Source organism: Erpetoichthys calabaricus, chromosome 12, assembly GCF_900747795.2.
Source record: "Erpetoichthys calabaricus chromosome 12, fErpCal1.3, whole genome shotgun sequence".
NCBI lineage: Eukaryota > Metazoa > Chordata > Cladistia > Polypteriformes > Polypteridae > Erpetoichthys > Erpetoichthys calabaricus.
Window position 1 is genome coordinate 22,564,923 of NC_041405.2, and position 26,556 is coordinate 22,591,478.

At 41.5% G+C, this 26,556-nt stretch overlaps 1 protein-coding gene across 1 annotated transcript in view; it reads right to left on the minus strand.

Annotated features, from left to right (window-relative positions):
• zgc:92360 (uncharacterized protein LOC436988 homolog) overlaps positions 1-26,556 on the minus strand; it is a 73,502-nt gene that overhangs the window by 16,241 nt on the left and 30,705 nt on the right. Inside the window, exons 2-5 of the mRNA XM_028815233.2 lie at positions 8,976-9,106; positions 8,791-8,882; positions 3,465-3,547; positions 489-601 (exon numbers count right to left, since the gene is read on the minus strand). Of these exons, the coding sequence (XP_028671066.1) occupies positions 489-601; positions 3,465-3,547; positions 8,791-8,882; positions 8,976-9,106 (419 nt within the window). The remainder of the gene's footprint in view (positions 1-488; positions 602-3,464; positions 3,548-8,790; positions 8,883-8,975; positions 9,107-26,556) is intronic.

Genomic DNA, 26,556 nt, shown 5'->3' on the forward strand with positions numbered 1-26,556 from the left:
AAAAAATATTTACTATTTATTCCTTTTCTAAGACGTGTTCATTGCAATACAACTTTTGACAAGCATTTGGATGGTTGAAAATATGTTGTCAAAATTATAGTTTAAGTTGACCCAAAATTTGTTCAATAAAAAAGGTTCTATATTTTGACTGCAACTGTCATGCAATGTGATTCCTTCTCTTCATTAGTGCCACCCCCTTGAAAACTATCACTTTATGGGGCCATACAAACCTGTATTAATACTTATGTGCACATTAAAATGTTTTCTTGTACAATGTACAATTCTCATGACAGTGGAATAGGTTATTCTTAGCCAGTCTACTGCAGTAATTGAAGTGGAAAATGTGGTTAACATCCACTCATGCATGGGAAAAAAATACCATCGAATACCGTGAAACCGATATAATTTTGAAAAATACCGTGATATAGAATTTTGGTCATACCGCCCAGCACTAACATATATATATTTTTTTTTCGGTAAGCACTTACATCATTTTTGGCAAAATATTTCAGCGTGCCATCTCGATCCGAGAGGACAAACCGCCTGCTGAAAAACTGTCCATTGTCTCGGCCTCGCTTCCAGAGAAAGCCTTCTCGGACACCTGCACAAAAAGCAGCAAATAATGATAAAGTTAGACAAAGTTGACTAACAGCCAACTACAGACATACTTGCGAACGGGAAGTCGCGATATGGAGAAGCTTAAATGTAATCAAGTATGGACTGTTCAAGCCAGCCTTCACCAGCCCATGTGCAGAGCGAAATGTCCCATGAAAACTTAAAACCACAACAATCTTCTTCTATAATATGCTACCATGGCTGCTTGTTTGTCTTGTCCAGGATTTTAAATCACCAGTAGCTCACAAACCGTTTGACCGATTGATCTGAACTTTGGCACACATATACTACGTGATGTCTACTATCCGCTTTCGGGGTGATTATTGACCTCCAAGGTTATTCCTCTTTTTATTTTATTTTATTGTAGAATCAACTCTCAGCAGCGGTCGGCAGGGTGGCTGTGCGGTTCATGAGTATGGGCGCCGTTCTCATTCCTACCACCTTCGCCATCACTTCCCCTACCCCTTCATATCTTAAATCACTTGAGGCAGATTGAAGACTTAAGTGCCAGTTTAAGTGAAAAATTAAAGAAAACATCCTAAGTAATTGCAACACAAACACTGAGCTAATCAGTTTTAACGTGAAAAGATGGCAACAAAAGAAGAGAAGAAGCGGACAGCTAGGGTGGAGAAAAGAAGAGCTGCTCAGGAAGCAGCAAGCGCATCAACCTCTGAGCAAATGAATGGTAAACGTACAGAGAAAGAGGATGAAAACTAGGAATGCTCAAGTCAAGTGTGCCGTTACTGGTATTAAATAATTAAATAATAAAAAAATAACCTGAATAACCCTTGACAAATTGAATAAAAGTTACGCAAACATTGGATATACTGTAACACAGGCTCAGATCCAGTGGAGTGCCATAGCAGCTTCAGGCTCCTTGTCCCAATAGCAAGACGTTGCCACTGCCATGTTTAATCTTAGCACTGGTATTAGGCAGGTGATGAGCAGGGCCTGGTCTTCTCTAGACATAGCATTTGGACTTCTGCCCAAAGAGTTTAATTTTTGTCTCACCAGACCATATAATCTTTTCTCTTCATGCTCTCAGACTTCTAGCAAACTTCAAGCCATTCTCCCATTAACATCTGAGTGGTGGAACCGCTGTTGGGAGGTTTGTCCTTTTGATGGGTTCTCCCATCTCAGCAGAGGACTTATGATGCTCTGTTAGAGCGACCACTGGGTTCTCAATCACCTCCCTGTCCAAGGCCTTTTTTGCCAGGTTATTCAGTTACTTGACCAGACTGCCAAGTTTAGGAAGAGTCCTGGTGATTCCAAACTTCTTCCATTTTTAGTATTCTAGAGGCTGCTCTGCTCCTGTGAATGCTCAAAGCTTCACAAATTGTTTTATCCCCTTGTCCTGATCTCTGTGTCACCTCAGTTTGATCTTGGACTTCACGGCTTGTTTTTTCATCTGGACTTGAAGTGTGAATTGTGGGACCTTAGAGACACAGGTACACGTGGGCTTCTCTCCAATCAGTTCAATTTGACACTGTAGCCAATAATATTTTAATTGACCAAACTTGAAATCTATTTTTTTTAGTAAATTAAGTTACCTCGGCAGTGACATTCATGTCTCTGGTGACTCTTCCTATGAAGTCAGTAGATAGACGGAGAGAGAATGGAGGGTTGTGAGGTCACTGGAAAGGGGTGTGTGGTGCTCCTGGTATCTATACAAAAGAATGAAGGTCCAAGTCTTTAGAGTCCTGGTGCTTCCGGTCTTGCTGTATGATTGCGAGACATGGATGGTATCCAGTGACCTGAGATGAAGACTGGACTCCTTCAGTACTGTGTTTCTTCAGAGAGTCCTTGGGTACCACTGGTTTGACTTCGTGTTGAATGAGCAGTTGCTTACGGAGTCCCGAATGAGGCACATTACCTACATTGTGAGGGAGCGTCAGATACGGCACTACGGCCATGTGGCGTGATTCCCCGAGGGTGATCTGGCTCATTGTTGAGGACCCGAGTGGCTGGACACCCACGTAACACTTGGCTGTGGCAGACAGTCGGCCATTTCCGAAGGGTGGGCCTAGACCGCGTGTGTGCCTGAGGGTCCACCAACCAGCATCCCGAGCTGTTTTGTCATGTGGTGGGTGCAGCAATGCACTGTACCAGTGCATGCTCCCCAACCTGACCTGACCCTTGAAAGATAAACACGGGTATTTAGGTTGTGTTCTCCATTGTCAGCAGGTCCTTTCTCAATTATTGTGTTAACAGGATTTGATATTGTGATGATTTCATATTAATTATTAATATTTTACTTTTTTTACAGTGTGTTTATAGGTCTTTAGGGTCATTATTGCCTTCTGTGTAGAGCACAATGAAATTCTTACTATGCTTATCAACATGCAACATGTCCTGTATTAATACATAATTGTACTATGTAGCGCCTTGCTTTAATCATGTGACTGGTGTATTTGTAAGCACACTGTGCCTGCACTCATTACAGTGTGCAATACCAACAATTCCAAACTGAATGCATACAAGGTAATATCATAAATGTCTGACAGAACAGAAAGGATGTGTTAAGAAGCTCTGCATTTAAACAACATGTGGGATTAACAGCTAGTATTTGGATTTAATTAAATAACTGTTTGGAATAAAACCCTCAAGGAACTGAGACTAAGCCCCCCGATTCTAACATGGACAGTTACCGGCACCTCTGCAACACAATATCCTGTCATCTGTGTGTTTTTGGCGCCCCCTGCTGTCCTGCTATTGTTTTATAGGTAGCCTTAAGCTGACATACACTGTTGCTTAAACATCAGTTCAAACAATCCGCAAGTGATCCACTAAAGGCTGTTACAAGGGTCCATATTAACCCCTAATCACTGATTAAAATGTGAAACACTTACTCTGTTCATAAGGCAGCTCCTTTTCAGGCTCGGTGAACTCATTCCTTTCATATTTTGCACGGATCCACTGCTCTTTTAAAATCCTGAAAAACGACACAAAGTGTAAATGTAACTGACAGTTACATGAGGTCGTGCTGCATCTGGGACCTTTGAAACAAAACCTGATGTGATCTCTTTCCCTCCATCCCCTCCTCCAACTCAGAATAGTCCTCGGTTGCTGGATCTCATTCATAACTCGGCTTTCTCTTAAGATATTAATTACACGTCATAAAATAAATTGAAAATGAGATCTTTACTGAAATGTTTAAGTCAAAGATGGTGTTAACAGGGGTGAATTGGAGTGGAATTATCTATTTATGCTAACCTTACTCCAATCGGTAGTGGTGAAGAAGGAGAAATTCTCAATTTACCCGTCAATCTATGACCCTACCTTCACCTACGGTCATGAGCTTTGGGTAATGACTAAAAGAATGAGATCATGGGTACACATGGCTGACATGTGCTTTCTCCGCAGGCTGGCTGGACTCTCCCATTGAGACAGGGTGAGAAGCACCGACATCCAGGAGAGTTTGTGTCACCACAATTTGATCACGGAGGTCTTCAACTTCACAACTTGGTTTTTTCATCCTGACTTGCAGTGTGAATTTTGGGACCTTGGAGACACAGATACACGTGGGCCTCTCTCCAATCAGAGAGGCCTAGAATAACGCCGCTGACCCTCTGCATCAAAAGGAGCCAACTGAGATGGTTCGGGCATTTGATACGGATGCTTCCCTGTGGAGTCTTTACATGCATGACCAGCTGGGAGAAGACCCTGGGGAAAGACCCAGGGCTCACTGGGAGTATTATATTTCCCAAAAGACCTGGGAATGCCTTGGGATCCCATAGTATGAGTTGGCAAGTGTGTCTGGGGAAAGGGACGTATGGGCCTCACTGCTAAGATAAGCTTTGGATAAGTGGTGGGAAAATGGATGGATGGATGCTAGCCTCACCCATAAGAAAGCTATCAGAAGCCTAATCCTGCAGCCAGCCCTGGTGGCGTCCACTGACTAGTGCCTGGTGACTGGTAGACCCACACACCTCAGCTCAACTTGGCCTGAAAAAGCTACATGGAGGACCCACGTGGGCTCACAATCTGCAATGTGAAGGGTGAGGGTCGGGTGCCATGCCAGTCAGATGACGTGGAAAAGTGAGATATGGAGTTTGTAGGAGCGAAAAATGAAATTAGCATATCATAAGGGTATTCTTTTATGCCTACCATTACTAGAAAGGCAAAATGATTATCTAGATGAGCAAAATTACACATCACAACATGTAATTTATACACAGTGATGCAAGTCTTAGGCACTTCCCAAAAATATTTGTCTTAGTTATTTTATGTCTTCTGGATTAGTGTGTCAATAGAAAAGGGTGCATTTTAGAGTTCATAACATACCTTTTTGTAAAAAAGTCATGCAATCAGACAAGATATGTGAATGTTCTTAAAGAAAGAAACATTAACTATATTTATAGAGCGCTTTCCAGTTAAAACACGTGAGATGATCGTAGTTATCTCATGCACATTTGTTGGTCTCCTTGCAGCTCACTGAAAAAGTGCTGTCTGCTTCTTGAAAAGCGACGAAATGAAAAGCAAATGTCCCCTGTGTACCTGCGTGCCACTGATGTTATCATCGAGTAAAGCAAACCAAGTGTGATAAGAGATCAGGGTTTGCTTATTCTACAAAAATATTCTAAAATGGCCTGGAAAAATTTGTTGGTACCCCTAGAAAATATCTTAAATAATTAGATTAGATTGATTTTTCAAACTAGCTGTTTGCTTGAATTCATATCAGACACGTCTCCAGTCGCGCATGGCCAGAGGTTGATGTAGCAGAGCAGACTGTGGCACCTTTTCTCAGACTATACACCATATTTTAATAGAGTACCAAAATTGTGCCTACCTTGGAGACCTTCAAAATTTTGTGTAATGTCCCCCAGCTACAAAATTTAGTGTTAGTTAGCATTTTTTATTCTGAGTATTGTTATGCTGACGGTTATAATGTGATTTATGCATCTGTACGTATTTACATGTATTTATTTATTGATGTACTGTGCTTGTATTGCATTGGAATAACCAATATGCAAAATAATAAATAAATACAGCAGATAGATGCACTATGGGTAATTCACATTTCTAAAGTGTTGCCCTTTGGTGCTGTATAAGTCTTTTTAAGACAAATCAACCTAAGTGTTTATCATTGTCTATTTAATTTTAGTAATTGACTAATAGATGAATCAGACATGGACAAATTTGTTGGTTCCCTTACAGCTCATTGAAAAAGTGCAGAATGTCTGCTGAAAAGTGATGAAATGAAAGGCAAGTGTCCCCTGTGTACCTGCAAGCCTTTGATATGTCATCGAGTAAAGCAAAGCGAGTGTGAAGGGAGATCAAGGTTTGCTTATTCTACAAGGATATTCTAAAATGGCCTGGACATATATGTTGGTACCCCTAGAAAAGATCCTAAATAATTGGATTAGAGTGATTTTCCAAACTAGCTCTTTTCTTGAATTTGTATCACTCGCGTCTCCAAGCGTACAATCAGTCATTCAGCTGATTTAAATGGAGAAAAGTCGTCAGCCTGCTGTTTGGTGTCATCACGTGTCCAACACTGAACATTAACCAGAGATAGCAAAGGAGAGAAAGAAAATCATAGACAAGCATGTTGAAGGCAAAGGCCGTAAAACCATCTCCATGCAGCTTGATGTTCTAGTGACAACAGTTACGAATACCATTAAGATGTTTAAGGTCCATGAGACTGTAGTCAACCTCCCTGGATGTGGCTGCAAGAGAAACATCAACCTCAGGATGGATAGAAGGGTAGTGAGAATGGTAGAGAAAAAGCCAAGGACAACTTCCAAAGAGATACAAGCTGAACTCCAAGATCAAGGTCCATCAGTGTCTGATCACACGTCGCTTTTTGAGAGACAGTGGGCTGATTGGAAGAAGACCAAGGAGGTCTCCACTATTGAAAGAAAAACATAAAAATGCCAGAATGGAATTTGCTAAAATGCATATTGACAAGCCACAGTACTTCTGGGTAAATGTCCTTTGGTCAGATGAGATAAAACTGGAGCTTATTGGCAAGTCATTTTAGCTCTCTGTCAACAGATGAACAAATGAAGCTTTCAAAGCCGAGAATACCATACAGTGAAACATGGAGGAGGCTCGGTTATGTTATGTAGCTGCTTTGCTGTGTCTGGCATGGGGTGCCTTGAGTGTATGCAGGGAACAATGAAATATCAAGACTATCAAGACATTCTGGGGTGAAACATACTGTCCAGTGTCAGAAAGTTCTGTCTCAGTTGCAGGTCAAGAATCTTCCAACAGGCCAAGGAGACAAAACACACAGCTACAAGCACCAAGAATGGCTAAGACCAAAACACTGGACTGTCCTGTTTTGAATTCCATCAAACATCTATAGAAAGAACTTAAACATGCTATCTGTAGAAGACTACCTTCAAAACTGACACAGCTGGAGCAGTTTATTCAGGAAGAGTGGGCCGAACGACCTGTTGGTCAGAGTACAGTGCCCCTGGAGCAATTTTCAGGACAAGGGCTTTGCACAAGGGCCCAATGGAGTAGGATCCCTTCTGGCTTTTGTCCATGCCATTTTCATTTGTGTTATTATTTGAAATATTCTGTTTAATCAAAACTCTAAAGCAAAAGTCTGATTTGTGTTCAATATAAAGGGGCCTGAGCTGCCTTGAAAGCTTGCATATTGTAATCTTTTTAGTTAGACAATAAAAGGTGTCATTTTGCTTGACGTCTCATTGAATACGGAATAAGCAATGATGAATGCCAATAGCTTTAGTCAGTTTCAGGTTATTTCAGAGACAATTGCGGGTTCTTCTTTATCATAAAGGGGTACCAACAAATCTGTCTACATCATTAGCCCAGTGCTTGGTTAAGGTATCAATGATCAATGATGTCATGTGTCGTTTGAACCAAAGTGACCAAATGAAACAGAAGTAACTGTGTAGTGGGAATAAATCTGGGCAAGGGACAACCATGATGTGGCGGTTTAACACCATGGCAAAATTAATAATAGCAACAAGACATAAAGTGACCATCCTGTATCATCAAGGTCTCTCTCAAGCAGAACTTTCAAGATGTGCTGTCCAAGTTCTTAAATAAATATGTAAGGATAAGACTGGAAATTCAGAGGTCGGGCAGCAAATACATCAAGCTTACTTCCCTTTGAAATCAGAATAAGTCCAACAAGAGTATCACCCCAGAGCTGGCAGAAACAACTGGGACCCTGGTAAACTCATCAACAGTCTGAAGAAGTCTTATCAGAAGTGGCCTTCATGGAAGGGTTATGACCAAAAATGCCATTCCTCCAAGATGGAAATAAAGCCATATGACAAGGACTGTCTTAACAGCATCATAGGCCCCTGGGCAAAGTAGTGAATGGGGGCCCCCATTTTGATAGCAAAACAGAAACATACATGGGCATCAAAAACATCATGGGCACCCATGCTCCTGGGGCCCCCTTCCAGTGGCCCTACGTTAAGACGGCCCTGCATTCGAACCACCTAAAAGTTCAATGACTGGCGTGTATAAAACTAGCGGCAGGTTCTCTGGGATGATAGTAGAGATTTGAAATGTTGGGGGCTAACAGAAGGCAGATTGTCCTACCAAACCCACGAAGAATGGGCCATGGATGAATATCTTCAGGCAACAATGGAGTCCACCCTGCAGGTTTAGGACTCCATTTCCACAAATGATTTGATCAAAATTGCTGGCCAACTACTGTAGGTGCTGAGAAGTACAAGCAGATTCGTATCCATCATATCAATGGAGACATTTGATTGGTCTCAACGTCATTCTGCAGCCTCACAATGACCCCAAACACAAGTCAAAATCACAAAAAATACTATCTTTAGAGAATGGAGTAAAAGGGGGCCTGCAACAGATGGCATGGTCTCCACAGAGCCCTGATCTCCACATCATCAAGCCAGTCAGGGAATTACAAGTAAGACCACCAAAGTCTGCAGTAGAAAAGAGACAAGGAACATCTGACCACACAAGGACCTTCAAAAACCCAAGTGAAGGTAAAGGGTGGTCACACCAAATATCGATTTCATTCATGCTTTTTCTGTTTACTGCACCCTTATCGATGAATACAAACTTTTCATGGCAGTGCTTTTGAAAGCATTCCTGTTTTACATCACCATGGCTTGAGACCTTTGCACAGTACTCTATATATTTAATGAAAGTGCTCTGCAATACTGTCGGGGGCTTACATTTCACCCCAAAGTCTCCAACTTTCTCTACTAAACTTACTGACAATCTTTGTGTGAAGGCTTGTAATAATAAATCGGAACTTCAGCTTCATATTTGGCACGGGCTCTAAGATTTCCATTTTCAGACATAAACTGCAAAAAAAAAAAATACAAAAATTATAAAGGAGTGAATACAGTGAAGAAGGTGTTTTTAAAGAACAAAACATTTACAGCTGCTGTTGATACCTGAACTTCTCCGTCTTCCCAGCGGGCGAGGGTCAGAGATTTTACTTTACTGACTTCTGATATATTCCTATGGATGCCTGAACAGGTATGACAGATGAAAATTCCCAAAGTTGAAGAAGCCCATTCTGGATCTGTGGAGGAAAAAAAAAAGTGGACTTGAAGTTCAAAAGGCAAGAATCTTCCTGATCACACAGACATCTACTTTAAAATTGTTTTAAACATGTGGTTATGGTCACAGTCACGGGGAGGCACTGTGCCATCACCTCCTCATAAATTAATGTTTAATTTCTGTCTGAGCCTGTCAATTACAGTCTTTGTTAGACAGACTTCCTGAGTCGGGCTCTACTAAGTGCAGACAGAAGATCTGCTAAACAAATAACTTGCATTTTACCTGGATAACAAAAAACAATTTATTCAATAATTTTAAATAAAGCCAATGCCATGGCATTACTCCATGGATGGGGCACCAGTCCACTGTACAGTTGTGAGCAAAAGTTTTGAGAATGGCACAAGTGTTGGTTTTCACAAAGTTTGCTGCTTCAGTGTTTTTAGATCTTTTTGTCAGATGTTTCTATGGTATACTGGAGTATAACTACAAGCAGTTCAGAAGTTTCAAAGGCTTTTATTGACAATGACATGAAGTTTATGCAAAGAGTCCATATTTGCAGTGTTGGCCCTTTTTTTCTTTTTCAAGACCTCTGCAATTCTTCCTGGCATGCTGTCAGTCAACTTTTGGGCCAAATCCTGAATGACGGCAGCCCATTCTTACATAATCAATGCTTGGAGTTTGTCAGAATTGGTGGGTTTTTGTTTGTCCAGCCATCTCTTGAGGATTGACCACAAGTTCTCAATGGGATTAAGGTCTGGGGAGTTTCCTGGCCATGGACCCCAAATTTCGATGTTTTGTTCCCTGAGCCACTTAGTTCTCACTTTTGCCTTATGGCCTGGTGCTCCATCATGCTGGATTGTTCATTGTTGGTCACCAAACTGTTCTTGGAAGGTTGGGAGAAGTTGCTCTCGGAGGATGTTTTGGTCCCATTCTTTATTCATGGCTGTGTTCTTAGACAAAATTGTGAGTAAGCCCACTCCCTTGGCTGAGAAGCAACTCCACACATGAATGGTCTCAGGATGCTTTACTGTTGGCATGACACAGGACTGATGGTAGCGCCGCTCACCTTTTCTTTTTTCCAGATGCCCTAAACAATTGGAAAGGGGATTCATCAGAGAAAAAGACTTATGACTTTTATACTGTCAACACGGCGCTGTCGGATCTAAACACTAATATGATGAATTGCTCACGAACTGAAGTGACTTCAGCTGCAGGTGGAAGTCCTATTTTATTTATGGTGCCAAGCTGAATTGCATTGTGGTGCAGCAGTTTATCAGCAGGCAAAATCACTGTGAAGAAGCTGTCTGTTGTTACGGTCCTGCCTTTGTCCAGTCTGATAGCGGTCACGAGGCACCGTATCTTTGATTGCCGGTACAACAAATAGTTCTGAGCCGGCATCACCCGTAGTGCTGCTCTTGTGAAAAAAATGGAGATAAACGCCATCAATTCAGAAAGAGAGAGGCAAGTTCGTTGTACAACATGAACGTCACTGAGAGAATAAAACTGAATAATAAAAAACAACAGCTAACTTTTACAAGTAGCCAAAATTTACACCAGGCGTTACAGACTCAAATCAGAAATAATAATAATAAATAGCAGCTCACCACTCAAAATACAGAGTGCCCGGTCTCGAGCCCGGGACCTTATAAGGCAATAGTTCTTACCTCTGCACCATTCAAGAATACGTGTAACTTCCCTGTCGATTGACATTTGAGCTTGAGTTTTTAACTCATTGACAGCCACATGTCAATCGAATGATTTTTTTCTCTTTGGTTATATTCTTAAATAAAGCGCACGTTTTTTTGAAATTTGGACTAAAGTCTTCACACATTATACACTTCAGTCATTATTAGTATAACATGGGAAAGGTTTCTGCTTTAGGTATGTCTTCAGCATTTCCTGCATTTCTCGCATTTCCTTTCATCCTACACTTACCCAGATCTTTGTAGACACTGAACTAGGGAATCCATTCCCAGATGGGTTTATCCATTCCCGGGGATTCGGGAATCCCAGGCACCCGGGGATGATACAGTGCATGGGCATCTCACATGTGAACGGTTTTAGAATGACCGACACTTATCTTAATACATAATTCGCCTGCCTCCTCACTCACTCACTCACTCACGTCCGTCCGAAGCCAAATGAGCAGTCGTAGCTGCCCGAAAAACCTTATGAGACCGACATCCAACCCCAACATCGTGACAGGCGGTGGATTTACAGCCGCAAAAATTCAAAGAGAAAGGCGACTTCGATTAAAGCTCTAGAGGCCTGAAAGGCGATTTCGACTACAGCTCGAGGCCTAATTATGCATTCATTCAATACAACTATATCAGGTTTGTGGTGCTTATACTTATTACTATTCAACTTGTGCCCGTTTCATCTTACGTTGTCGAAACGGGCTCTTTGTCTAGTATAGGATAAATAATATGAAAGACACCCTATGATAGAAGGACGGACGGACAGATGGACGGACGGATGGACGGACGGACAGACAGACAGACAGACAGATGTCATTGTTACATCAGCCAACACGCTAAAACTGCACAGAATTACACTAAAACGAAACTGTAAGATATTAATATGTATATTATATACTAGTCGTGCCTCGTGGCTCCGCCCGCATATTAGTGAAACAGGGCACTGAGGAGGGTCTCGCCCAGCTCCCTACTCCTGATGTCACGCTTCCCCATTCCCTTGGCCCGCAGCCTGTGTCTCAGATTAGCGCAAATATATCGCTCCTACAATCGAACTATGATACTTAGAGCAAAATCAACCAGATTACGGCCGCAAAACTTCAAAGAGAAAGGCGACTTCGATTAAAGCTCTAGAGGCCTGAAAGGCGATTTCGACTACAGTTTGAGGCCTAATTACACATTCTGATTCAATTACGCATTCATTCAATACACCTATATCAGGTTTGTGGTGCTTATACTTGTTACTATTCCATATTGTACTGGAACATTCATCATTCAATATTATACTATAGGCCTGGAAAATTCATCAACTAACAGTACAAGCCTGTACAGTAATGAGTAAAGCGGACTACAATCATTACAAAACAACTTCTTTGTTACTTATCATTTGTTCTTCATACACTGCTGACACAAACTCGTGCCCGTTTCATCTTACATTGTCGAAATGGGCTCTTTGTCTAGTTTTTAATAAAGCTACTCCAATATGTTGACACAAATAAAAAACTAACCTTATCTACAAGCAGTTCTTGCTGTCATACAAGTACATGTATCTAGTTAGTTGCAGTAATAAGAGCGTAGAAAGCACAACGTGTCCAGCGTGTGGTCGTCCTTCATGCAGAGTACGCCAGCCGCTAAGAAAGCACGCTCTGCCTCAACTGAAGTAGGCGGCACAGTCATCAGATACTGATACACTTGTTCTAAACAACACCCTTGCTTGCCGTTGCTCTGAAACACCACCATTTCAGCTTTTACTGATGCATCCAGTTTCTTGTCATCATTCTGTGATGGCAAGTTTCTTGGCACAGATAATGCGGATGCAACAGACTGACACATTGCAATTTCAAGTTGCTGTTCAAAGCTGTTGTCTGATGAAGTGCAAACTTCAGCAATGGCGCCACCTTAATTATTTTCAGCTATAACTCTGTTATTTCTTGATCGATTTTTACTTTTACATGCTATATATGCGAGCTTGGCCGTTCCCATTTTCCCGGGAATTACAGCAGTTTCATTCCCGGGAATGGATTCCCTACACGAACACACATGAAATGCATGTATTCCAAATAACGATATACTCTATTATTTACCCTATACAACTCCAGAAACCTCACATGCAGATAAAGAGCCTTGGCTTGAGCTGGGAGAACTTTTTGCCTGAGCTGAGCTCCGTCAAGGCAGAGGATAGGACAGCAGGCTGCTAGCTGCTTGTGCTGATCAACGCATTTACAAAACAAAAGATGCTAATGGAGAGGTGCAAAGGGATTTAAGGTGGGCCAGGATTACGAGTTTTTTCGTAGGCATTCTAGTGTTAATGGCATTTTCTTGAGAAGAGACATCAAATTTTTCAGCATTTAATCCGCTGTCTTCAATCAGGGTACCACATTCCTTCCAGAGACACTCACACTAGCCATTATGAAATTTATTTTTCCTGAGAAGACACAAAACCCGGCTAGCAACAACCATTAATGTCACATCCACAACCAACTTTTTGAGTGCACTAACAGCATTAAATTGTATCATAAAAACACACCACTGTATGTTACTTATAACGAATTAAGTCTGTTTTGCAGAAATCTGTCTTTTCTTTAATATTAAAGTGTCTTTTTCTTTTTTTTTTTACTGTGATTCAATGCTGTTTAACAAGAAAATGTGAAAACTTACAAGGCAGAAATACTCTTTATAGACATTGTGTATCCATCACATAAATATTGGAAAAGGCAACTGTCAAGCAATCTTAGCACAGATAAAAGCTAACAGGAAAATGTTTCCTCTACATGAAACAGCTTTTATAAAAATATGTTTTTTTTTTCATATTTGAAGAAATTCAACCAATGACTTTCCTAAAAATAGTCATCATTAAAGCTCACATAGTTTTGAGAGGGGAAATAAGATTTGCTACACAGGAAAATTAGATCAAGAGGGTGAGAAAAACAACAGGAAGTAAAGAAATAAATAAAGCATTTATCAGACAACCTAACTGCATTCGTTCAATTGGAATGTAGAAAGTAAAAATGAGCTCAATTAAAAAAAACAGACAAACAAACACACAATTCATAGAGCACAGACTGAGAATGTCAAGTCAAGTAAAGGATCACACTGATTATAAAAGACTAGGCAGGAGACTTTACACAGACACCCATGAACACCTTATTCTTTCTGTCCCACAGAAATCTATACATTGTAGATCGGTGTTTCCCAACCTTTCTTCTGTGGTGGCCCACTTTTTGTAACCAAAGCCATCCCAAAGCACACCATTGTTCGACTAACCACAAACACATTATGTCTCAAACACATCCTCAAGTGTCCAAAGCGGTGGGACTGCCAGAGAAGCCAGTAAAAAAGCTGCCGTGAGATGAACGTTCACAGTCACAGTACTTAGTGAGCACTTTGGGCACATCTGTGACAGGGCGGGTTGGCTCCTTGTTCCCTCTTCTATTATGGGAGGCTCTTGAACCTGACACCATTGATACTGTAACTGAGATGAGCAGCTCCCATTGCTTATCCCTTACAGGTCTTGCAGCAGATATAGCTGACCTTCTGCTGGTCTGGGTCCCTGTCATCCCATGGCTATAGTAAGGCTCCGTCTCCAGACCTAGATTTCAGTCCCGAATGGCCATATTGCTCACGTAGGAGCACTCCTCCCAAACCTCCTCAACCCCCCACTGCCTCCTCGGCCTTCTGTGGCGAGCCGTTCACATTCCTGGTCACTCCCGCTCAACTCTGCTCAGCCGGAGTGACCTGTCTGAATCACCCCTGAGTGTCGGCCACACACTCCTTCCCAGGGGCTCTCTTCCCAGCTGCCTGCCTTCTCTCCCTTGAGCCTGCTCCCTTTAACTCGCTCGCACCGGCTCTGTCCGCCTCCTGCCTTCTTCTGTCTCTTTCTCCCTTTAACCTCCGTTCATTTCTTTTTCTTTTGTTTTCTCTTCCTTGTACTTTTCTCTTTCCTTCTACTTTTTAAATGGGGACGTGGCACAACTGAGGCATCGCACACGGGAGCTACTCTCACCACGTTACCACACCTCCACCTGAAGACGCGAGTCTGACGATTATTTATTTAAAACTCCAATCAGCCGTGGACCTCACTTTACCACAACATCTACCAGCAGCTTCATCCCTTTGCCTGCCCCTCTCTGCCTCAGAGGCAACTCATATGCCCACTATGCACCAGTGCTGGGAGGCTATCTGGTGACCACACACCCAGGGCAGATGGACTCTAGCAGCCAGGAGATGCGTCCAAAGTGCTCTGAGTACCATGTCTGCAACATAATGATCACAGATCTGCTATTATGTCAGCTTCTCCAAGTAGCTCTGTCCTCCTCTGTCAGGGCTTGACTGCCTGTGGAGCTTATCCTTCTCAGGTTCTGACCCAGGAGCACCACCTCAGTAGCTCCATGCACTGTGGCACACTGGATGAAAAACACTGCATTAGATCACGAGCAATTTTCAAATGCTATTAACATCTCTATCACATCTATTAACAAGGCTGACTAAATATGCAGATGTGTTGGATATGTTGTCACCTTCAAGTTAAATGCATAATGTTACATATGGATTACCAAATAATACAGCAGCAGGACCATCCTGCATTTCTTCTTAGTTTATAAACTAAATTAATTTTACAATTGTTTGTTAGAATGATTAAAGAAATAAAGCAAAGCCCCAAGACTTGCCGGGGGTTCATCTGGATCATGAGAAGAAACAGCCTCACAGTCTGCCAGTTCACTTCTACGTTATTGTTGTGTTTCACAGGCCTTGATGGCCTTTGGCGTTCAACGTCTACGTTTTTTTTTTTTGCCCAACTGTACTGCTTATGGCGGAGTGGTGGCTCTGACGCTAAGGATCTGCGCTGGCAATCGGAAGGTTGCCGGACTGAATCCCGTAAAACGCCAAAAGTGAACAAGGCCCTTAACCTGCAAATGGTCCGTCCTGGGTATGATGTTAATCTGCATCCAGCCTGCGTGTAGGCCCTCCAACCTGGAGGGAATAACCTGGGGGTTGGTGGGAGAATTGGCACTCCAGCCATCATAAAAAACCTCACGCTGTTCCATTCCACCTGAACTAGTGTGGTGCTGAGGTGTCACCCCGTTGCATGGCTGCACTCAAGTCCTAATCTGGGATCCTAAATTGGTTTGTCATGTGGTGAGTGCGGCAATGTGCCATATCAGCGCCTGCTTCTAACCTCACTCTCTCTTACTGCTTATGGTCTGCCCCTAAGGAAATCGACAATCCAGTTTCAAATGGAGATATGCGCTCATGAAGTGTGTTTACTGGCACACACAGAACCAGGATGAGGTGAGTAACCCGGTCAAGGCAGCAATCTGGTTTCTTAAAAATCTACATTTACATGCTCAAGTACACTTCTGGAGTTCTCCTTCGGCAAAACGCTCCGACGTTATTAGGCTGTGCAAATACAAGTTAAGAGTCAGCTGTTGTGAATCTGAAAACAAGCATGAAGCCTGAGATCATTTTGTTGTGTTTTATAAATATGCTTAGTCATTTATGTGCTCTGAAGTAAATAACATCCATCCGTTTTTCACAGCCTTGACCTGAGCCGCCAATGATTTGCATTATGAATGCTGGCAAATACATCACCTGATCACACTGTTCTAACTTTTCTATGGCATATACCTGCATTAAAACTAACCTGACACTTCGCCAATAAGTCTCTGTTACTGGATTGCATGCAGCACACATTTTTCTGCTAGTCTCTGTGAATGAGCCATACAAAAACCAAACCATGAGAACAAAGAAAAAATCATCAAGAGTTTAGAGACAGAATTGTATCTGGTGAAGGATACAAAAACATTTGTGTGGCACTCAAGTTCCCAAGAGCACAGTGTCCTCCATAATTCTTAAAAGAATGAAGTTCAAAACACCCACGGCTCTTCCTGGCCAAACTTGGCAATCAGGAGAGAGGGGCCTAGCAAGAGAGGTGCCCAAGAAACTGATGGTCACTCTGGCTAAGCTCCAGAGAACCTGTGAGGAGGTGGGATAAACTTCCACAAGGACAACAAAGACTGCGACACTTCACCAATCTCAGCTTTATAGCAGAGTGGCCAGACAACACATGAAAGCCAATATGAAGTTTACAAAAAGGCACTTAAAGTACTCACAGAATGTAAGAAACAAGAATTCTCTGGTCTGAGGAAACCAAGATTGAACTGTTTGAGATTACCCAAGATTGACCTTAGTTCTAAGCATCACGTATGGACCATTCTACCATTACCATTCCAGCAGGCAGGTATGGCGGTTGCATCATCATGATGTAGGGTTGGTTTTCAGTGGCAGGCACTGGGAGATTAGAAAGGGTTAAAGGAAAGGTGAACAGAGCAAAGTATTGAAATATCATTAATGAAAACCTGCTCCAGAGTACACAGGACCTCAGACTAGGCCCAGTGGCTCACGGTCCAGCAAAAAAATGAGCCAAAGCACAAAGCAAAGACAACACAAAAGTGCCTTAGCATCCATTGTATGAGCGTCATTAAGTTGTACAGCTAGAGCCTGGACTTGAACACAATCGAATATTTGTGAAGAGACCTGCAAACAGCTGCCCACTGACGGCCTCCAACCAACCTAACAGATCTTAAGAAGATCTCCAGAGTAGAACGGCATAAAATCTTCAAATCCACGTGTGTGCAAAGTTTGCTGTGTCACACCCAAGAAGTCTCCAGGCTGGAATGGCTACTGAAGGTGCTTCAATGAAGAACTGAGTAAAGGGTCAGAACACCTGTGTCAGTGTGATATTTCAGTTTTTTATTTTTAAAAAGTCTTTAAAAACGTCTAAAATCCTATTTTGAGCGTTGAGCGTTGCTTGATGATGGAAAAAATGAACCGAAATAATTTTAGCACAGGGAGTCTTAATACTTTCTGAAGGCACGGTATACTTCTGCAGTAGAAATAATTAGAAACTGTCACTTTTTATGAGTTGTTTATCAAGAAAAGCAATTTTTTTTGGGTCATGAAACACATTAGATCATGATGTACTATCAGCACATTATGAGTCATTAAAACATCAGTATCCAACATAAAATCATAATCATGACAATCACAGCAGATTATTTTCAGAGTTTTATTTTTCCTAACTTTCACTACAGTGACCCCTCCTTTTAACTCCTCACAATCCAAACTTTCTGCTTGTTCGTTTCCACTGGAGATCATAGCTAATCCATTTAATCTCTTTTTAGACACAGTCGTTCTTTAAAAAAATTCAGACGTTGTAACGGCCGACCCCTTACCCAGCCGGCAGCTACACTACCAAGACCTGTGGCCTGGATAAATTACTGAGATGAATCTTATATATCAAGCCGTACCTCTAACATAATATTTTACCCTCAATTGACGGTTTACACAAGCACGCAAAAGCAGGTATGTCAAATAAGTGAATATATTAAGTGGAATACAACAAAACACTACTGCACATTCCCCACGTAAAAAAAATATATATATGTATATCCCTCAACCAAAGCAGCAACGTGACAACACCATATATACAGTTAGGTCCATAAATATTTGGACAGAGATAACTTTTTTCTAATTTTGGTTCTGTACTTTACCACAATGAATTTTAAAGAAACAACTCAGATGCAGTTGAAGTGCAGACTTTCAGCTTTAATTCAGTGGGGTGAAAAAAACGATTGCATAAAAATGTGAGGCAACTAAAGCATTTTTTTTAACACAATCCCTTCATTTCAGGGGCTTAAAAGTAATTGGCCAAATGAAATAACTGGAAATAAAATGTTCATTTCTAATACTTGGTTGAAAACCCTTTGCTGGCAATGACAGCCTGAAGTCTTGAGCTCATTGACATCACCAGATGCTGGGTTTCCTCCTTTTTAATGCTCTGCCAGGCCTTTACTGCAGCGGCTTTCAGTTGCTGTTTGTTTGTGGGCCTTTCTGTCTGAAGTTTAGTCTTCAACAAGTGAAATGCCTGCTCAATCGGGTTAAGATCACGTGACTGACTTGGCCATTCAAGAATTTTCCACTTCTTTGCTTTAATAAACTCCTGGGTTGCTTTGGCTGTATGTTTTGGGTCATTGTCCATCTGTATCATGAAATGCCACCCAATCAATTTGACTGCATTTAGCTGGATTTGAGCAGACAGTATGTCTCTGAACACCTCAGAATTCATTCGGCTGCTTCTGTCCTGTGTCACATCATCAATAAACACTAGTGTCCCAGTGCCACTGGCAGCCATGCACGCCCAAGCCATCACACTGCCTCCCTCCACCGTGTTTTACAGATGATGTGGTATGCTTTGGATAATGAGCTGTTCCATGCCTTCTCCATACTTTTTTCTTGCCATCATTCTGGTAGAGGTTGATCTTGGTTTCATCTGTCCAAAGAATGTTTTTCCAGAACTGTGCTGGCTTTTCTAGATGTTGTTTAGCAAAGTCCAATCTAGCCTTTCTATTCTTGAGGCTTATGAGTGGCTTGCTCCTTGCAGTGCACCCTCTGTATTTACTTTCATGCAGTCTTCTCTTCATGGTAGACTTGGATATCGATACGCCTACCCCTGGAGAGTGTTGTTCACTTGGTTGGCTGTTGTGAAGGGGTTTCTCTTCACCATGGAAATGATTCTGCGATCATCCACCACTGTTGTCTTCCGTGGACGTCCAGGTCTTTTTCCGTTGCTGAGTTCACCAGTGCTTGCTTTCTTTCTCAGGATGTACCAAACTGCAGATTTTGCCACTCGTAATATTGTAGCAATTTCTCAGATGGGTTTTTTCTGTTTTTGCAGCTTAAGGATGGCTTTTTTTCATCTGCATGGAGAGCTCCTTTGACCGCATGTTGTCTGTTCACAGCAAAATCTTCCACATGCAAGCACCAGACCTCAAATCAACTCCAGGCCTTTTATCTGTTTAATCGATAATGACATAACGACAGACTTGCCCACACCTGCCCATGAAATAGCCTTTGAGCCAATTGTCCAATTACTTTTGAGCCCCTGAAATGAAGGGATTGTGTTCAAAAAATGCTTTAGTTGCCTTGCATTTTTATGCAATCATTTTGTTCACCCCACTGAATTAAAGCTGAAAGTCAGCACTTCAACTGCATCTGAGTTGTTTCGTTCAAAATTCACTGTGGTAATGTACAGAACCAAAATTAGAAAAAAGTTGTCTCTGTCCAAATATTTATGGACCTAACTGTATACACAATAACAAACCCTCCCTTGCCCATGTAACATATAACAAACAACACGAATAACAACAATGAATGAATATGGAATGACAATGATCGTGAACTTGAGTCCGGGTATATTACTGTCCTGAATACGAATGACTGGTCAACAGACAAGTGATGTGTTTGAATTTCCTGGAAAAAAATGGGACAACCTCACCGTGAATCCTTGGCGTGTGGTGGATAATGTAGTCCAACCCCGGGGTCTCTGGCGATGATTGAATTGAAGTAAGTCCGGCGGAATGAAAAACAAACTGGACACCAAAGCGCGATGTGGAAAAATAGCAGGTGATGGTAGTTCGTTGTAGTGAAATGTAATCTCCGTCTTTCTCTTTCCTCCCCCTCTGTTCTCTCATGATTGTTTAAATAGTAAAGAGCCAGATGTAATTGATTGATTGTAAACAGGTGCTTTCCATCTTCTGGCTGCGGTCTCCCTCCATTACCCGTCCCCACTGTATTTACGGGGACAACATTCACTGACGCGCACATGTTAAACAGCAAACGGGACAATGGAAACAAAACGCACTCAGCACAAACATTGACAACACTATTACTACTATGTAGCCCCACTACAACGTGACCGTCAGTAGGCTTTGCCCCCTAGGAACTAAGTCACCCAAACCTTTCTATAATATTTCAGTAATCATTTACCGCTCTGATGCTGATCTTTTCAGATCATAAAATAGGTCATTACGATAGCAATTGATGACAAGAATTCATAATTAATTGCAGAATTACGGTATTTGAGGGTTCCTCTAGAGTGCCACTTTCTCTTGCATGATTGGGCTCAATACCAAATCAGCACATCATCATCTCAAGCTTATGTTTCAAGTTTGGTATTTTTCTGTCCAGCCATTTTAGCTCTAGACCGTTCTCAAGAAACTATGACACGTAGACACACACACACCCATCATCAATATCGATGTTTTCGGTAAAACGTCAAAATCCTTCGAAAACCAGAGATTGAAATTTTTGTTTGAAGAATCATGAAGATAAAAGTGGCCCAGCAAGATTTAACCAATCAGTGTCCCTCCACTGAGTCAGAGGCCCAACGTGGAGGAGTGGTTTGAGTGCTGTTACCTAGCAACCCCCTCATCCTAATTTAGGACACCTACAGTTCTGGAAATCTTTATTCAAATGAGAAGCAGACACATGCAGAAATAGTGCATGAAAACTTCTCCAGACAAGAACTAAATGCTTATCTTCTTGTGTGAATGGAACAAATTTCATTGCAAGTGAAACATGAATTTATATCATGAATTTTCTTGTGATTCAAAACACTGCTCACTGCTCATTACTACAACTTTGCTTGAACACGCTGATTAGAAACAACCATCCCTTCTACTCCAGTTTTCAATAGACACAAAGATTGTGACAAATGTCTGATCCCAATAATCAGAAAAGGAAGGGATTATAAACATTAACAGTGTGAGTGACTTAGCATGCAGGTTTGCTTGATGGATTTTACCTTTAATTATTGTGTATGTCAGGTCCAGGATGAGGACTACCTCTAAGGCCTAAGCCATTTGGACCAAAGAGTGAAGTATGGGCTGAAACACACCATTGACTCCCTTCTCACTCTCCAACCACAGGCACACTAAACTCTCCATGGCATATTTAGTATGACTGAAGTAAGTTTACTATCAGCCAATGGTATGCGGAGTTTCCTTAATGAAATGAGTAGTTTCACATCTTTCACATCTTCTACAACTCTGTGATGGCCCACGCGACTTTCTGCACTGTTGCGTGCTGGGCTGGTAACATCAACGAATTAACAAGTTGATTAAGAGGACAGGCTCAGTTATCAGACATGTTCTTGACCTGCTGGAGGATACAATGAATAATAATAATATTAAAGTGTTTTTTAACATAGTGAGTGGGGAGCCACTTCAACCAACACTAATGTGTAGCATCCACCAGAATGACACGATGGCAGCCATTTTGCTCCAGTACAACCAAGCACACATTAGCTATTAATTGGTGAAGGGGTGAGAGATATAGTTAGCCAGTTAGAAACAGGAGATGATTAAGGGCCAGAATGACTAGGTCATGAAGGGCAATTTAGCTAGGACATTGGAATACACCCTACTTTTTACAAACAGATCTTTTATGTCCGCAGAGAGCCAAGACTTTGGTTTTACGTCTGCAGGAGAGCGCCATTTTTACAGCACAGTGTCCTCAACACTTCACTGGGGCATTGGGATCCATATTCAGACCACAGGGTAAGTGCCCCGTGCTGGCCTCGCCAACATCCCCTTCATCAGCAACCCAAGCCTTCCTAGATGGTCTCCCATCCAAGTATTGGCTGAGCCTGAACAGGCATAGCTTGTGCATGTAGTATGGCTGCTGGCTCCAATGATGGCCCTTATAAACAATGCTGCACAAGCTCTCTCATGTACTAAAAATGAAGACCTTCAGCCAACATATTTTTAGCAGAACTCCAGGAAATGGTATGAGGGCTCCTTCATGCCTATGACAACATGCCTTTATAATGTTTCACCGTGACTGGCTGCTCTTTGTATCTTTGGACAATTGAAAAGTTTTTTTTCTTTGTTGTCATTCAGGTGTGTATTTAAGAGGGTTTTTTTTTCTTGTCATAACATAATGTTATTATTTATTTATCACACTTCTGTAAAATGGATTTTACCTTTAAATAGTTTGCATGTCAGATCTAGGATGAGGATTATCTTTAAAGTCTAAACCATTTGAGCCAAAGAGTGAATTATGGGATGATACACACCATTGACTCCCCTCTACCTCAAATGTCCCCTAGTCACAAACAATGAGCTGTCTATTATTATGGATGACTGGCATGGGGTAGTGATCCTGACAGGGTAGTTCATGGCCTTTTTACTTGGCCGGGGAGAGTTGCAGGGTATTCCCTGTTTTAGATAGGAGGTTTGCAGAAGATGTCAATGCAGAAGTGGATATGCTGGCATCCGGGGGAGAGTGGACTGAAGATCCTTACCAAGTTGGGAGGACAGTATAATGGAAGCAGTAGACAACCTGTCAGGAACTATGTGCTACTCCTGAAAGGCTAGATGGCAGAATCCCTGGCACCAGTTTCTGCAGGGACACACGCATTGCACGCTGGGAACTGTAGTCTCATGGGGCAGTTCTTTGGATTCCGTGAGAGCCACCAGACTAAACATCATGTCCGAAAGAAGTTAAACATTGCACACCATGAAGCTTGGTGCTGTGATCATGCTTGTCTGCAGCATCCCCTTGTGTACTTGTGATATAAAATGAATGAAACAAAATAAGGGAAAAATTAATAGGAAGAAAACCCGATGAAACCTTGGGAGAGGATTTGCTTTCCAGCAAGATGACAACTCCAAGCATAAGGCCAAAGCTAAACAGGTATGGCTTCAAAACAGCAAAGTGAATGTCCTGGAGTGGTAAAGTCAGAGTCCAGATCTCCTTCCAATTAAGATTTTGTGGCTGGACTTGAACAAGGCTGTTCACTCACGATCTCCATGCAACCTGAAAGAACTTGAGCAGTGTTATGAAGAAGAGTGTCCAGACGTGCAAAGCTGACCGGGACCTGAGCACATAGACTCTAGTCTGTCATGGCTGACAAAGGAGCATCTACTAAATATTGACATGTGAAGGTAGTGCATACTTACGTGAACAATTATTTTGTATTTTATATGTGTAATTAATTTAGACTACTTTGCAGAGGTCAATTTTAAATTTGACATTAAAGTCTTTTCTGTTGGCCACCAGCAAAAAAGTCAAATTAAATCCTGCATGATTAATTTTTGTATGACAACATAATGTGAAAACTTCCAAGTAGTTAATTTTAGGGTTGTAAGGGGTCAGAGCTTACCCAGCAGCATTCAACGTCAGGCAGCAACCAACCCTACACGGCACAATATCTGCCAGTTAACACTTAAACACAACCAAATTGGAATCATCAGTTAACTAAACATGTGTATTGGGCACGTGGGTACCAAATTGGAGTACCTGGTAAAAAAAAGCAATTGCAACACAGGGAGAACTTACAGACTCCATACAGATGCCCAATCGTATTTTTTGACTAATTTTCATATTGGTCTACTGAATGAACAGTTTTATATTTATCCTTATATCCTTTCAACGACGAGACCGCTAATTGTTTAGTTTCTATAGGACTTTCTGTTCTGACTCTGATTTAAATGATTTATACAGAAGGCAGGTAATGCTAAGAGAGACAGAGAGAGATTAGGAGCAGGCACTGATACAGTGCATTGCCGCACCCACCACATGACAAACCAACTCAGGATCCCAGATTAGGACCCAAGTGCAGCCATGCAACAGGTAACACCTCAGCACCACACTAGTTCAGATGGAGTGGAAAAGTGTGAGGCTTTTTATGGTGGCTGGAGTGTCAATTCTGCCACCAGCCCCCAAGTTTTTCCCTGCAGGTTGGAGGGCTTAGCTAAGAAAGAGCAAAAAAAAAATCAAATGAATACACAAATTTAATCGTGAAGTTAGTGTTTCATTTATAAAAATAGGCATTAAGCACGACACTATGTTTGATTTATCTCCTGTAGTCTTTGAAGTACAAGATTGAAAATTATATTTAATTGAAACGTAAAAGATTTTCTTCATAGTCATCACACTCTCAGCAGTAGGTGCTGATGATCACTTCAAGTTGTTCTTTATCAAGCAAACACAATTTGTTTACTAAGCGGCACCAAACTGTGAATTCATAATCCTGTTTTGAAAGCAAGATGCTCAAAAATATTGAAGACCCTATTAAAAAGAAAAAACATTTAGTCACCCAAACAAGCCAGGCTGTCATCAGACAAATCCTCTTACTTTACAGAGAGCTCAGAGCTACTAAATATGCCGATTATCTGTGCTGAGGGGATTCTGCTGTGGTAATGAACAGCTCAAATCTTTGAAAATTTTATTAAAGAAATTGAAGGCATATGTATGAAGAATGTCAAGAAAAATGCAGGAAACAAATAAATATTAATGAATTAACACATGCTGTTTAAGTGAAATATTTAATGTGTTCTGCCTCACAAAGCTCCCATAAAGTCTATTAAAATAACCCACATTTAATAAAGAGATTGGACTTATGATGCTGCCAGATCGAGAGTTTGTCCCTGTCTTGCGCCCTATGCTAGCTGGGATAGGCTCCGGCATCCCCTGTGACCCTGTTCAGGATGAAGCAGGTAAGAAACTGATTGACTTATCATGCACGGGGTGAATTATTGGTCACACATAGAAAAGAAAGATTTTGTCCAAGGGAATATTTATCGCCTCACTGATCCTTGAAGAGGTTTAACTATATATAGCTAATTGGGTTAAGATTTGTGACTGTATAAACGTGTTATGCTCTTGTTATCAGGACAGATGTGAACATCTCAAGATTTTGATTTTTCTGGTTCAATTCAATTAATTTTGGGTATTTTTGCATGTATAGTTTCACTATTTAAATTACTTTTACACTGGCAATGACATTTTGTGTTTTATCATTGCCAATATTTTGTAACTACCTTATGTTGTTTATGGCTATTGCTGATCATGTGACACACCTTGTCATCACGCCCAGTTTGTACAGAATGGTGCTGCAGAGCAAACCACTGATCAAACTTGCAAAGAGAATTCTGAACAAAGTCCAGTCACGTGCCGAATTACCGACTTGAGGTGATTCGTAATTACGGCTGAAGACAATAGAGTAACATTCTAGAAATTGCCAAAACTACCTACAGTAATAAATCTTTTGGTATTATTATTATTATTATGTCACATGGTCTCAAGTGTTTTCAGCCTCTTGTTTGGCTTTTTAAGGTTTGCTCTTATCAGTTTTGCTCCACATATCTAGTTCTCAAGTATTTGGCCTGGACTGATATCTTTACACCAGTATTTCTCCAACTTTATGGTCCCAAACCCCAGATTTGCCCTTTGAAATTCATTGCCAACCCACTAACAGCAATTGTAAACCACCCCCCTTGGTGAAACAAGTGTGATCGGGGGTCCCTCTTGGTGAAATGAGCTCACTTAGAAACATGGAAACATAACAGGCAACACTGCTAAATGCTTAGGCGACCCACCAGGACCACTCATGAACCAACCATGGCAACCTGTGACACACCAGTGAGAACCTGGGTCATGACCCAGTGATTGAGAAACACTGCCTTAGGTGTTGACCCACTTGCAAGCCATTGACGGCAATGCATGACCTACTGGCAGCGTAACTCTGCCTTACATTGACACGGCCTGCAGTTGATGAAACGCAAAGATTGGTTTGTGCTGCTCCGTAACGTCAGTTAAGATATGTCACTCCACACCAGACCCACTGAGCCTCAATTGCAATGACACACTTTGTGATTGATATGTGGCCGAATGGCCATTCCCAAAAGTAGCTTGGCACTTTAGTATACTTGACTAGTTTTGGTCGACTTAAGAAATATAAAATGTAATTTCTTTCTTTGACTATTACTCTGTCTTTCACATTTGATAAGATTTGCTCCTCTTGGTAATTTTACGTCCTTCCTGCTTGTTAAAACTTAATGTTTCCCACATCCCTTTACCTCTAAATAAAAGAAAATTACTCTGAGCACCTGTCCACCCTTGTCATTCAGTAGATTTGCTTCCATATGTTTTCAAG